The sequence below is a fragment of the Euprymna scolopes genome, chromosome 30 (genome assembly GCF_053919585.1).
Source record: "Euprymna scolopes isolate OS-2025 chromosome 30, ASM5391958v1, whole genome shotgun sequence".
NCBI classification, from domain to species: Eukaryota; Metazoa; Mollusca; class Cephalopoda; order Sepiida; family Sepiolidae; genus Euprymna; species Euprymna scolopes.
The window spans coordinates 45,669,524-45,682,973 of record NC_136511.1 but is presented as its reverse complement, the minus strand read 5'-3'; the positions used below and the strand labels follow the sequence as shown (position 1 = coordinate 45,682,973).

The window sequence follows — 13,450 nt, the reverse complement described above, 5'->3', positions numbered from 1 at the left end:
AGTTTTGTCTCGAGGATATGTTTATAGTCACGGGTGGTAAGCCAATATCCAGTGGGGAACCACACTGGAGGCATCTTCTCCTTACTCATTTTAAGAAATAACTCCAAACATAACTGACGCCGAATGTTTTGTCGTGGAGACATTGCACACTTCAGAGACATCTTGACCGAAAGACACTACTCTGTCATTCTGTTTATTCACGACAGGATCGACGGTGAGGGTCTTTTTGTCCGAAAAAAATGATGATTCAGTTTCCATGGCTTTTGATGTTGTTGGGAAACTTTTTAATGCGTTCACGGCGCTTCTTTTTTTTTAATCCCAACCGTCCACAGGGTTTTCTTAGCATTTTCAAGCTCTTTCAACCTTCTAGTTTAACAGCCCTCCTGGCAGTGGACACTGAGATCCCCTTCATCTTAGCAAGATGTGTTATTTTAAGGGTTGGATTGTTCTCAAGCATTTTTTGATCGTCACAAGTCTGGGTCTTCCTTTGTGGGGGCGATCCTTAAGGGTTTCTCCATTCGCTATACGGTATGCAACTCTGTGCACCATCATATGAATCACATTAAGGAGCTTTGCAATGTCTGTTATTTTATGGGACGCACACAACAGAGCAGCAAATGGTGCCCATATTATGCCGCCTTGTCCGAATTATCTAAATAATTCAAATTATCATCTGCATCTAAAATATCCTGTAACAAAATAAATATATGTGGTGCTTATTAAAAATGTAATCTTCTAAAATCATCAGGCCTTAACCTGTCTTTAAGGCTCACATTACATGTTCATATCATTCTCATCTATTTCCTCTCCATGCAACACATGTCCTCAATCCTCCTTGGCTAAGTTTCATTTTAATAACTCATCACATATACACATGTCTGATAGACTCTTCTCTTGATTAACAGCAGTAATGCAGTGTTTGGATTAAGAGTCTTTTTTTTTAATTTTTGGTTGAGAGAATTTTGTTTTTCGTTTTGCTTAAACAAAAAAACTAAGCTTTTATCATAATTCAAGATATTTGCTGAGTAAAAATAAATTTGCAGAAATCAGAACCAAATTATCTGCAAAAAACAAGAAAAACAAAAAATATGTACATTTTTTTTTCAGGGATTAGAGGGTCATGATGGACTACTTTGATCTGTCACCACTGCAAAAGATAGACATAACTAAGCGATAAAATATGGCAGTCTCTTTGGGAGCCAACTGCTTCAAGATAACCCTTTTTTCTTGTAGACAATTTATTTAGACTAGCACTCATAATGAAAATTTTAAAAGAAATTACAGAAAAATCTTTATGATGTACGTATCCATCATGAAACGAAGATTGGCATATTCCAAAAATTTGATCATTTTTTTTTTTTTTTTAATTTAAGAAAATCAATTTTTTTACTTGCTCGATGTAAAAAAAACAAAAAACAATCACCATATTTGATTGAATTCGAAATTCATCTCTGATTATCTGCCCTTTAACACCATCTCCAGAAGCCTGGGCTCATCAGTGTATGCTGAAAATACTTAATTACTAAAAAGCGTAAAATTTGATTTTAAAAAACATCCAAGAAACTAAATTCTGGGGAATTTTAATTGTTAAAATTTCACAACAATCAATAGTATTTGAATTTTCACAACATGGCTTCTACTCCCCCCCCCGCCTCTTTGTATAAATCTAAATCACACTACATATAGCCCATATTATCCATCTTTATACCTAGTGGATGTGTTCCAAGATTCATAATGATTGGTCAGTTAGTTTAGGAGCAAATCCTGTACATACAAATATATAGACAAATGCACATACCTAACTTTATATCCCATCACCGCAATGCTGCATCACTGTGTCTGTTTTACAAATATTTTAATGGAATGTGTTCTGATGAACTCGTTTCACTTGTACCCCCTCGACGTGTAACCAAGTTATGGGGTTGATATGCCGTTATAGAGAAAGAGCCAAAAGAACGAAAAAATAGGACGATCAAATGACTCTTTGGTTAGAACAGACAAAGGAAAAAAAATGTCAAGAGATACTTATTGTTGTAACGGTCAGAGTTTGGAGTGAGCTGGCTGTTTATTTTGAAACACAGAATTCGAGATGAAATGACAGGCGGTTGTTTATTTTAGAAAACAAGGTTTGAAAGCTGATGACAGGCAAGTTTTCTTGTTGTAAACAAATACAAACTCGTGATGTTTAAAGGGCATTGATGGATATGTATATATTCCTCGAACACAGAGAAAAGAACAGAAGGAGAAGAGAGGAGGGGGAGAAGAGAAGGAGAAGAGAGAATTCGATTTTGGCGAATTCAGATGGTGTTAAAGTCGGGCAGAGAGGGCTTTTGACTTAAAACACGTATCTCCAATGGCCGAAAAACTTATCTGAACTCGAGTCACAAGCTACCGTTTTAAAATAGCTACAGCCAACTTCCTTCAAACTCTGAAATATTATTAGACCATTATTATTGTGAATAAACCCAGATTAATGTTTATTCGTGTGTGGAATCGTTTTTATTTCCTTTTTCACCACACTAAAATCCACGGCTCTCTTATCGGCGATGTTCGCCGGTAAACGGGTACACAACGTCAGGTCCGGAGTATAAATTTAGACGACCAACTGATAATTCTGTCACTACCAATACCAGCAACATTAAAACAGCTAAGAATTATCACCGGCAGTGGTCACTGGAAGGACGAAAATAGTGAGCTGCAAACCGCCAGAGTCGGGTCGTTTTCAGGCTGCCGTAATTGGAGTGGAAGAGTTCTGAGGTCGACGATCGTCTCAACCGACCGGCTGAAGGGGGTGACAGACGTACATGTCCTTGACAAACCCGCTTAGGAATAAGATCTCACCCCTTCACTGTTGATGTCCCTAAATGCCAGAAAGCTTTCTAATAGTTTCTTCCCTCAAACAGCTAGACTTTGGAATTCACTGCCTGCTTCCCTGGCGATATGCTTTGTAAGGGGGTGAACATGAGCAAAAAAAAAAAAAAAAAAACTAAACATTTTGGTTTGTTAGGGAGGGGTGCCGAAAACATTGTTCCATCATTTTCTCTGCTCCTGCTACTACGACAATGACGTTATGTTTGACCTAGAAAACGTTGACGTTAGTTTAAAACCACCTGCAAGTGTTTTTAAAGGTTTAATTTTATCTGTTCTCAGTTGTATGTCTCTTTGGCATAGGGGTAACGTGTCGGGCATTTTTTTTCTGCCTTAGCCTCGATGTTTCGGATTCGAGCCCGTCTTTCTACCTAAACTTTTTTTCATCTTTTACACCTTTTTTCCCCCTTTTTTATTTACGTTTTTTCGCTGTTTTGCTTTGTATTGGTTTTTCCAATTTTTCTTAACATCGTGTTTTTTTTTTAATATTAAAACAGGGTCACCCTCTCCTACATACCCCCCCCAAACACCCGGGCAACGCCGAGTACCCCCACTATAATAATATAAAGGGCGAAAATCTGTTTAAATGTATATATGTATGTTTGTATGTCTGCCTAAAACTTTTGACAGAGGTGACGGATTTTCACGAGATCGGTATCATTTTGAAGCTAAACCCTTCAGATAATAAATATCGAAAAATTGGCCCAAAACATAAATTCCTTCACCCTCAACTGGGCCCTTTTCTATAGGGAGGGTTCGCTGTTTTTGCCGATATTTTCGAAAGTCATCCCCTCTTTCGATTGTCTAGCATTAATTTAAACCTACGTCACTTCTGGTTTGGCGATGGGTGCGTCAGTTTTTTTTTTTTTTTTTTTTTCACATTCTTTTCCTCCTTCCTAGTATGGGTTCGAGCCTGCCTGCCTACTACCACTTTTTTTTTTTTTTTGCTCAACACACACTTCCAAACACCTGGGCAATGGGGCACCCAGGCTAGTAATTTAATAGAGGATAGATTCTATAATAATACATACGCAATCTGCATAAATTAAAATGTCATGTTTAAGCATATTTTATGACCGGGTAACACCGGGTGGCCTGTTAGTATATGATATAAATGTACAATAGGTATTATTTTTTTCTTTTTTGATACAAATATCTACATTATACAGAGTGTCTCAAAATTAACCATCTAATTTAATATTAATTTATATTTCAAAGTAGACGGTTCATTGTTGAACACTTTGTACATGAAAAGATTGAAGAATAAATTTACCGAATATTTTTTTGAAACATTGTCTATAAAATCTGAATGCCTTTCTTTTCTCCCCATTTGGAGATGTCAACTGTCCTCCTGATGAGCTGATGTTGTTGCCAAATTGGCCCAAGAGACTTTAGCCTGGATCGAACCTCCGAACCTTCTTTTCAAATCTTCGATAATCGTTCAGGTGTGTATCACCTTCTCGGATGAAAGCCCCATCCCGTCTATTCTAGAAACGGCAACAATTCAGGTGTGCAGAGAAATGGGCCAAACGCAAACGCATGCTTATGCTAGCGTAATTGATATGGATGCCATGAGGGTAGGTGGCCATAATTGTTTGAATATTCCTCTATCCAGTTGCAGGTCAGTCTGCATGTGACTGAACCACCCTCTTCCTACTCCTTCTTCTTTCATGGGGTGTTTCTATAGTTACCGTATACATCTGCATTCTCTTTTTATCAGAGTAATGAACAAACCTCCGAATATACACACACACACATATATATATATATAATTGTTTTCTATATGCAATTTCACTAATTATGATAATAATTGCATATAAGTAAATGAAACAACGTTCAACTGAGATAGCTCAATAGTGCATTACTAGAGCTATAGATACTTAAATGTTATCATTTCATAGGGCTCAGGCCCTCATAATGTTCATTTTTCAAAATAGTCTTTTATTGATAATAACTTGCATACAATTGTTTCGTCCCAATGTTGGCATACATGTATATAACAGTTTACAAATTATGAACTAGCACAACTAGGCAATCTCATCAGTGCATATTAATGAGATAAATTTTAAAGTTTTTCTTCAAACATGTTTTTTTTGTATTTATTCAAAAGTAAATGGATGAATAAATACATGTTAATACAAAAGGACCTGTTTGAAGAAAAACCTTTAAAATTGGTTTCATTAATATGCACTGATGAGATTGCCCAGTTGTGCTAAATCATAATTTGTAAACTGTTATATACATGCATGCCAATATTCTGCCGAAACAATTGTACACAAGTTATTAACGATAAAAGAATATCTTGAAAAATGAATATTAAGAGGGTCTGTCCCTTATGAAGTGTTAACATTTAAGTGGTATAACAAAATTACACCTGACCCCCAAAAAGCAGTAGCAGCAGACTATTTCGAAATACTAGTCTTCTGATCTGTTTTGGATTTTATATTTTGTGGTTTGTGCACTTATTTCCCATTTCAACACTTTTTATTTCTAGACATTCTCAGATTTTCTCCTTTGTTCTCTTGTGAGTTGCTTTTGTGTAGAGCTTGTTCTTGTGTGAGTTGCTTTTGTGTAAGTTGCTTTTGTGTAGAGCTTGTTCTCTTGCGAGTTGCTTTTGTGTAGAGTTTTTTCTCTTGTGAGTTGCTTTTGTGTAGTTTTTTTCTCTTGTGAGTTGCTTTTGTGTAGTTTTTTTCTCTTGTGAGTTGCTTTTGTGTAGTTTTTTTCTCTTGTGAGTTGCTTTTGTGTAGAGTTTTTTCTGTTGCGAGTTGCTTTTGTGTAGTTTTTTTCTCTTGTGAGTTGCTTTTGTGTAGAGTTTTTTCTCTTGTGAGTTGCTTTGTTACAAATTAAAAACAGTTTATTTGGTGTTGTTTTCGTGTTATCTTGTACATTTTAGATGCAAATAGCAATCGTTCACTCTTTTTTTTTTTGCAGTATGTTTTGCATATCTAGCTATTTACATCCAATCATTTTATGCAATTACATTGCCTTATTAATAATTCGTTCTCATGTGAGTTGCTTTTCTACAAAAAAAAAAAAAGACAAAACAAAAAAAAAAACACTTCATTTGGTGTTTTAGTATTGTCTTGTGTTTTCTGCATTTAAGAATTTTTAAAAATAAGTTTCTACTTCAAAACCGGATTAGTATTTTGACCAAATCTAAAAGCTTTCAGGTCATTGTTTCATTGTTTGAAGGTCATTCTGGAGAATAAATGTTATTGTTTTTGAATAAATTCCTGCATAATAAAATATTTTCTTAACACATTACACAGACTTTGTCCTCAAAATAATACTAATTTTAATTTCAACAAACTAAATATAATTAAATGATCTATTATGTAAAAGGCAGTTGTCTGTCTATATGTCCAGCAAACACTCCAAAAACTACAAAACAAGCACTCACAAAGTTGGTACTTTTTTTTGATTGGCATTGCCCTGGATGATTATCTAAAAAAAATATTCACGTGTTAGGTTAAACTAAATTTAACTAAATAATTGGTCCATGTTGGAATATTTTTCGGTTATGTACTGCAAAAGAAGTTGAAGAAATCTGTCAAGAATTTTTTGAATCAAAGGATTTGTACTTTTGTTACAGAGGGAGGGCAGAGTTGCAGATGGCAGAGGTAGACGATTGGCTGTCTGGGCTTGCAAAGATGACGTCAAAGAAAAGTTGGTCAAATCCTAGGTCAAGACAGTGATCTGGATACAGGCTCATCTATCCCTCTCCTCTCTGTAACACATTTAACTAAATCTGAAATCTTGCAGGTTGCTGGCAGTGTAACATTGTAGTTACATGTTAACACCGAGCTGACATTGTATGAAAGGCCTGCAAAGGAACAGAGGAAAGGAAATTCAACTTTTTCAGTTGAAATAAAAGGCGCATTTATTCATGATACTTTCCAAACTATGTCTGCATCTTGGTTTACAAATCTCTTCGTTCACTATGTAGTTAACAAACCTCTGCTGTGTTGAACAAGTACTTTTCTCCTTCTGCGTTGACATGTCTGCTCAAATCCAGTTGCTGCCATGTGATTTTTTAATCTTTTTTGTCTACTGCTATATCTGCAGTTCGCCCCATTGCACAATTTTTTGTCCAAAGTTCGGATTACATCTTGTTTTAAAAGTTCCTCTTGGTGCACTAACACGTGCTTCCAAGTTGCTCTTGCTTCATTTTTACTTTCCTGCTTTTTCTTTTCCTTCTCTTCCTTCACTATGATGTCAACTTGCACCACGGCTTGGTCATTAGCATACGTAAGCTACCACTACTGCTACATACGTCTCAATGGCTTCATTACAGTAGGTCATAGGACAATGGTCTTCATTTTGAAATATAAATGTTGTTTTTGAATAAATTCTTGCATTCAAAATCATTATTCTTAGTGCACAAACTTTTTCTTTAATGATAGCTAATAGAAATCAATTATTTAATAGAAGAGTATCTTTTATTTTTGATTATGGAAATCACTCGAGACGAGGCATGAAGCCACTTGATGTAAGAGGCTAACAAGAACAAAAGATCATTATCACAAAGACAGGAGATACCTGTGAACCTTAGTCTTGAAAAGACCAAGGCTGTAGGTTGGAAGAAAACAGTGAACAGGAAGAGAGTTCCACAAACTTGCAGTCTTTGGAAAAATACTACTAGAATAGGAAGCTGTATACAATAATGTATTAGAACGGTGAATTAATGGAGACCACTAGACCAACGAGTCAAACGAGCTGGAACAAAGGAAGCAGGGAATAAGTCAGATAATTCTTTAGTGCAAATCAAATTACTTTCAGACTGACTTTGTATATATATTCTATGTTTCAAGTTGTAACGATTTTTTGTCAGATCTTTTTTTTTTTTTTTTACTTGGGTGGGAGTGGGGGTTACCGCTCCTCAAATCTCAAAGGCTACTCTAGGATAAGAGTTGATGAGTAGCAGGTAGGCAGTAAGACAACATCGTGATGATCATCAATAATAGTGGAACTTGTGTAGTGTTTAATTATTTAAGAAGACAGATCAACAAGAAGTAATTCCCATTAAACTTAAAGACTACCATGTTATAGCCAGCTGGAAAGCAGCCCCGCGATATTGTGTTCATGGATGTTAAGTTTTAGGAAAGAAACTTTGCTTATGGAGTTTTAGCTTCAGGCACAGATAGAGTAAGGGACATTTTTGATAGTTGTTGTAGCTAGACAAGTATTTGTTGTGAATGTTTTATGGAGAGAGGTCAAAGATTGAAGCTCAGTCGACCATGTGCCATGAAAATAATCATAGAGTAGAGCTAGATTTGCGACGTCTCTTCTGTGAGAAAGAGGAAGCAAGAATGCAAAAAGGTTCTCTCTCACTAGATTTCAATATTGCAGGAAAACGTATTTTTAGCAACTCTTCTCCCGGTGTGACAACAGTACTCCATTTTGAGATATTTGCCTCTTATATAGGTAGATAATTACGTTGCGAGCAAGATCATATATCCGCTTCCATCAATGGTCTAAATAAACAGTCGTTGACTTACTCTTTGCCTTTGGGCTAGGATTAGAGTGTAGTATTTGTTCTGTTTACGTCAGAGGACAAAGATCCTTCTTGACTGGGACAATTTTTATTTTTGTCCCATCCAGAGTCCTCCATTTTTGGGGTGATGGATATCTCATATTAAAGAAACCAAACATGTGTCTAAGTGTCCTCATGGGAGACAAGTAAATAAATTTGTTGAGTATATAAGTTGAGAAGTGTCCTCACACACGCACACAGATTCTCACTTTTATAGATGTGTAGATTTCTTCCAGTTTTATCAAGCTTAGAAGGTTTGCACATCTGTTGGTATCCTACATCGCTACAAAACAACTATTCACCCATGAAGTATTGTTGCTGCATCCAAGATGGTACACCAAACTCTGCCCCTTAGGTGCAAAAAATGAATGTTTGACCTAATAGGTCTTGGATTGCCTGCCAAGCTTCAACCCTCATTGTATTGCTGCAGAGGTTGCAGCCTTGTTATTGCCTCCATTCTGTCAAGAGACAATGGATATCCCCTATAAGGATAGCTGCACATGTAATTATGAACAAGAGTAACGCAATCTCCAACCACATATCTTCTGAATAAATATTGCTTGATTTCAGTGGCAAGGAGAGGACGCTGCTGAGATAAGCGGAGAGTACATGCAGTACTGTAACATGGCCGTTACACTTGAACTGTATTTGTTACACTTCAAACTTCTCTCGGACCCCCACACTGTCTGGTACCGTCACCAAGGAACAAATAAACAAAAATAAATCCAACTCAGCTGTTGTAGCAAAAAGGCATTTATTTACCGTTACTTTCCAAACAATGCCTGCTTCTTAGTCGGCGTTGCCTGGGTGTTTGGAGGTATATGTTGAGAAAAAAAAAAAGTTGTAGTAGGCAGGCAGGCAGGCAGGCAGGCTCGAACCCGTGATGTGAAGGTGGAAAAGAAAGTGGAGGTGTGTGTAACGGTGTTGGTTGGGCAAAAAAAAAAAAAAAATTGCGAGCACAAAAAAAAAAAATTGCGAGCACAAAAAAAAAAAAAAAAAAATTGCGAGCACAAAAAAAAAAAAAAAAAATTGCGAGCACAAAAAAAAAAAAAATTGCGAGCACAAAAAAAAAAATTGCGAGCACAAAAAAAAAAAAAAATTGCGAGCACAAAAAAAAAAAAAATTGCGAGCACACAAAAAAAAAAAATTGCGAGCACAAAAAAAAAAATTGCGAGCACAAAAAAAAAAAAAAATTACGAGCACAAAAAAAAAAAAAAATTGCGAGCACAAAAAAAAAAAAATTGCGAGCACAAAAAAAAAAAAATTGCGAGCACAAAAAAAAAAAATTGCGAGCACAAAAAAAAATTGCGAGCACAAAAAAAAAATTGCGAGCACAAAAAAAAAAAAAAATTGCGAGCACAAAAAAAAAATTGCGAGCACAAAAAAAAAAAATTGCGAGCACAAAAAAAAAAAAATTGCGAGCACAAAAAAAAAAAAATTGCGAGCACAAAAAAAAAAAAATTGCGAACACAAAAAAAAAAAAAATTGTGAGCACAAAAAAAAAATAGGAGTAGTAAGCAGGCTCAAACCCGTGACGCGCGAGAGAAAAAAGAGGTGAAACAAAACAAACGCTCTTATTGATGTGCCTAATCTGTGGTTGTAACGTCACGGGTGGTCAAAATAACACCTTTTATGTGACGTCATTGGCGCGAGGGTTAAATGACTTACAAAAAAAACAACCTTCCCTGTAGAAAACTGCTCAGTTGAGAGTGAAGGAATTAATGTTTTTGGCCAATTTTTCGATATTTGTCGTCCGAAGGGTCGAGCTTCAAAACAATACTGATCTCGTGAAAATCCGTTGCCTCTGTCGAATGTTTTAGGCAGACATACATACATACATACATACATACATTTAAACAGACAGGTGAGACTTCTATATTATAGATGTTCATTTCCTCTGCTATAAGGATTAACAAAACCCTGCCGTTTAGACATCAGCTGTAAAGTCTCTCACCACCACTACGGGGCCACACATCCATCTCATCCGACACCTGATTTTCTTTCTCCCGACCTCATGCCAGCCATTTCTTGCCTTTGACTTTAGACGTTCATTTTTCCCAGCATGCACCTTGCTACTCCTCGACCACGTGCTGTCCCTTTTTTTCTTCTTTTTCTTGATATGCAAGCCTACGCACACTTGCTAATTTGCATAGTGTTCAAATGTCTGCTGCTAATACCTTCGCTAGCCATCTCTTCTTCGACTGCTGCTGATATTTTCACACGTGCTCTGTTACAGCGCCTGCTAATCTCAAATAGTCACATATTTTAGTACTGTCTAGGTTCAACGATGTTTAACTTTGGTGATCTTGTGGGAACGGGTGTGTCAATGTGATTATGCCGTATTTATTCCTGTACTTGTCTTATAACTACTTACACAGAATGTGTTCCGAGGAACTTAATGCACTTATACCCCTGAACACATATATTACTTGATTCACTGGACTTGCTGCTGAATACCACTTCTTCACCATGATGCTGGAAAATTATCTGCTCTGATAGCTTCTTTATGGTTTCCTGTTTAGCCGGAAATACCAGCATGCAGAAATTTAAATGTAATGTGAACAAACATCTTACTGCTCACCCAGGTTGATTCCTCTCCTCTATCTTGCTTCAGTAGTGATATGCCTTATTTCGGGTGAATAAAAAGAAAAAAAAGGCCGTTTTGGCTTTATATGAAGAGAAGCCAAATTTAGGGTCCATCTATCACCTTGAAATTCTAAAATGAAGTGAATTTAAAAAATTCGACCCTAATTCCAGTATTTTTTAATGACAACCCGGCCTTCAAGTTAGTATTGGGGGTTAATAAATATTCTGTAATTAAATTAAAGAAACTCTTCTTTTGCAATAACTTTAATAAACAATGACAAATCCGAACTCCAATGTTCTCTCTCAGCTGTTAAAAAAAAAATTAAAAAAACAATTCACCTGCCTGTCTTGCCCAATTTGTCCTTTTTAAGATAGCTGTTCCTGTTGTCGAGGGAAGAGAGAACGGCAAAAAATATATATATATAAATATTTACATATATTTATATTACTTGTGGCAACACAGTCCTAAACAAGTATGTCCACGCAATCCCGAACACCTCCAACGATTCGGTACGACACTATCCTGAACGATACCGTCGACTCGACATGACACGATCCCGAACAACACCGTCGATCGACATGATCCCGAACGACACCGTCGATCGACACGATCCCACACGACACCGTCGATCGACATGATGCCGAACGCCACCATCAATTGACATGATCCCAAACAACACCGTCGATTGACACAACACAATCCTGAACGATATCCTCGAATTAACACACAACAATCCCAAACAATGCCGTCAATCGATACGACACGACCCCGAACAACACTGTCGATCGGCATTACACGACCCCGAACAACACTGTCGATCGGCATTACACGACCCCGAACAACACTGTCGATCGGCATTACACGACCCCGAACAACACTGTCGATCGGCATTACACGACCCCGAACAACACTGTCGATCGGCATTACACGACCACGAACAACACTGTCGATCGGCATTACACGACCCCGAACAACACCGTCGATCGGCCCTACACGACCCCGAACAACTCCGTCGATCGGCCCTACACGACCCCGAACAACACCGTCGATCGGCACTACACAATCCCGAACAACACCCTCGATCGGCACTACACGATCCCGAACAATACCATCAAATTGACACGCCACAACACGATCATGAATGCAGTAACACAGAGCAATCTTTTTCAACTGTCCTCGAATGACGTATCGGCTTGTTTTTATAGCCGTTGAGCAAAACTCAATCATCACTGTGGGTAAGATGGATGTAGCTCATTGGTAGATTTTTGATTTGCAATCAAAAGGTCTTGGGTTCGCTTTTCGCCGCAGGTAAGTTTGACTCGTACAGTCACACACAATTCTTGTGCGCTTCCATGCATGTTCGTCACAGTTCTCGTATGCAAAGAATGCCACATATATATATAAAAAAAAAGGAAGAAATCTAACTACAAACACTGAAAATTGAATACCCAACATGCAAAACGGTTCACCTACTTCAAAACTGGTAAACCTTCATTTTTCTTTCTCTATTATAACATTTAATTCAGCTTTATACGTTAAACCACTTTCCTTTTATTTTCTCATCTACAAGGTGGAACGATAAAGTTGTCGCCCTAAAGAAAACAACAATTATTTTAAAGCTTTTATTTGAAAAAAGTATCAGTGTCCTTTTATGTTTCTCTTTTCATCTATTTATCTAATGTCGACGTCGGCTCAGCTGTACTGTATCAGTTTACTAATAAGAGTGGTGCCGAAATTTGAGAGGCTGGCTGTTTTGTCTATGACCTCTTTTACAGTTGCTTAAAATAGTGATAGTTCAATCTGTCATCCCGTAAGGAACTTAGCAGAACTCCTCGTGAAAAATACTGCATTGAACAGTGACAAGCCGCAGCTCTACTCTTCTCGCTCAGCTGTGAAAAAAAAATCAACTGCTTGCATTCCTCCATCCGTCTTTTCTTAACCCATTATCTCCCATAATTTTAACCACTTTAATTATTTTAATGAAACTTGGATATCTTTAGTAAAAAAAAAGTGTGAGAAACATGATGAACTAGTCTGAATTACATTTTAAATAGAAATAAGTGAGATATTAGGTGATCTCATATGAGATCACTGGGGTGGTACAGTTGCAATGGCTATAGTATATCTTTGCACCTAGAAAACTGAGCTATTAAACCTGACATAGTGATATGGGACAAGGAGGAGAAAGAAGCAACCTTAGTAGAAGTTAGTGTCCCCAATGATGCTAGCTTCAACAGAGCTGGGAAGGAAAAGATAACGAAATATCAAGGTCTTCTGTACGACATAAAAAGAAACGGGAATCTTAGGAAGATCTCTATCATTTCAGTAATTATAGGAGCCACCTGACTCATGAAAAAGAATTTCAAAAACTCCCTGGCAAATATACCTGGTGAACCAAGTGCAAGAGAGATTCAGGCAGTTGTAATAAAAGAGACAGTTGAAATCTTGAAGAGATCTCTTGT

The 13,450-nt window shown here is 37.0% G+C and overlaps 1 protein-coding gene across 3 annotated transcripts in view; it reads left to right on the top strand.

Annotated features, from left to right (window-relative positions):
• LOC145254784 (uncharacterized) overlaps nucleotides 1–13,450 on the top strand; it is a 371,478-nt gene that overhangs the window by 166,775 nt on the left and 191,253 nt on the right. The window contains exon 2 of one of the 3 annotated variants that reach the window (XM_080113565.1): nucleotides 4,205–4,445. The exons of the other annotated variants lie outside the window; for them this stretch is intronic. Coding sequence (XP_079969691.1) covers nucleotides 4,389–4,445 — 57 coding nt within the window. The 5' untranslated portion in view covers nucleotides 4,205–4,388. The remainder of the gene's footprint in view (nucleotides 1–4,204; nucleotides 4,446–13,450) is intronic. 3 annotated transcript variants of the gene reach the window in all.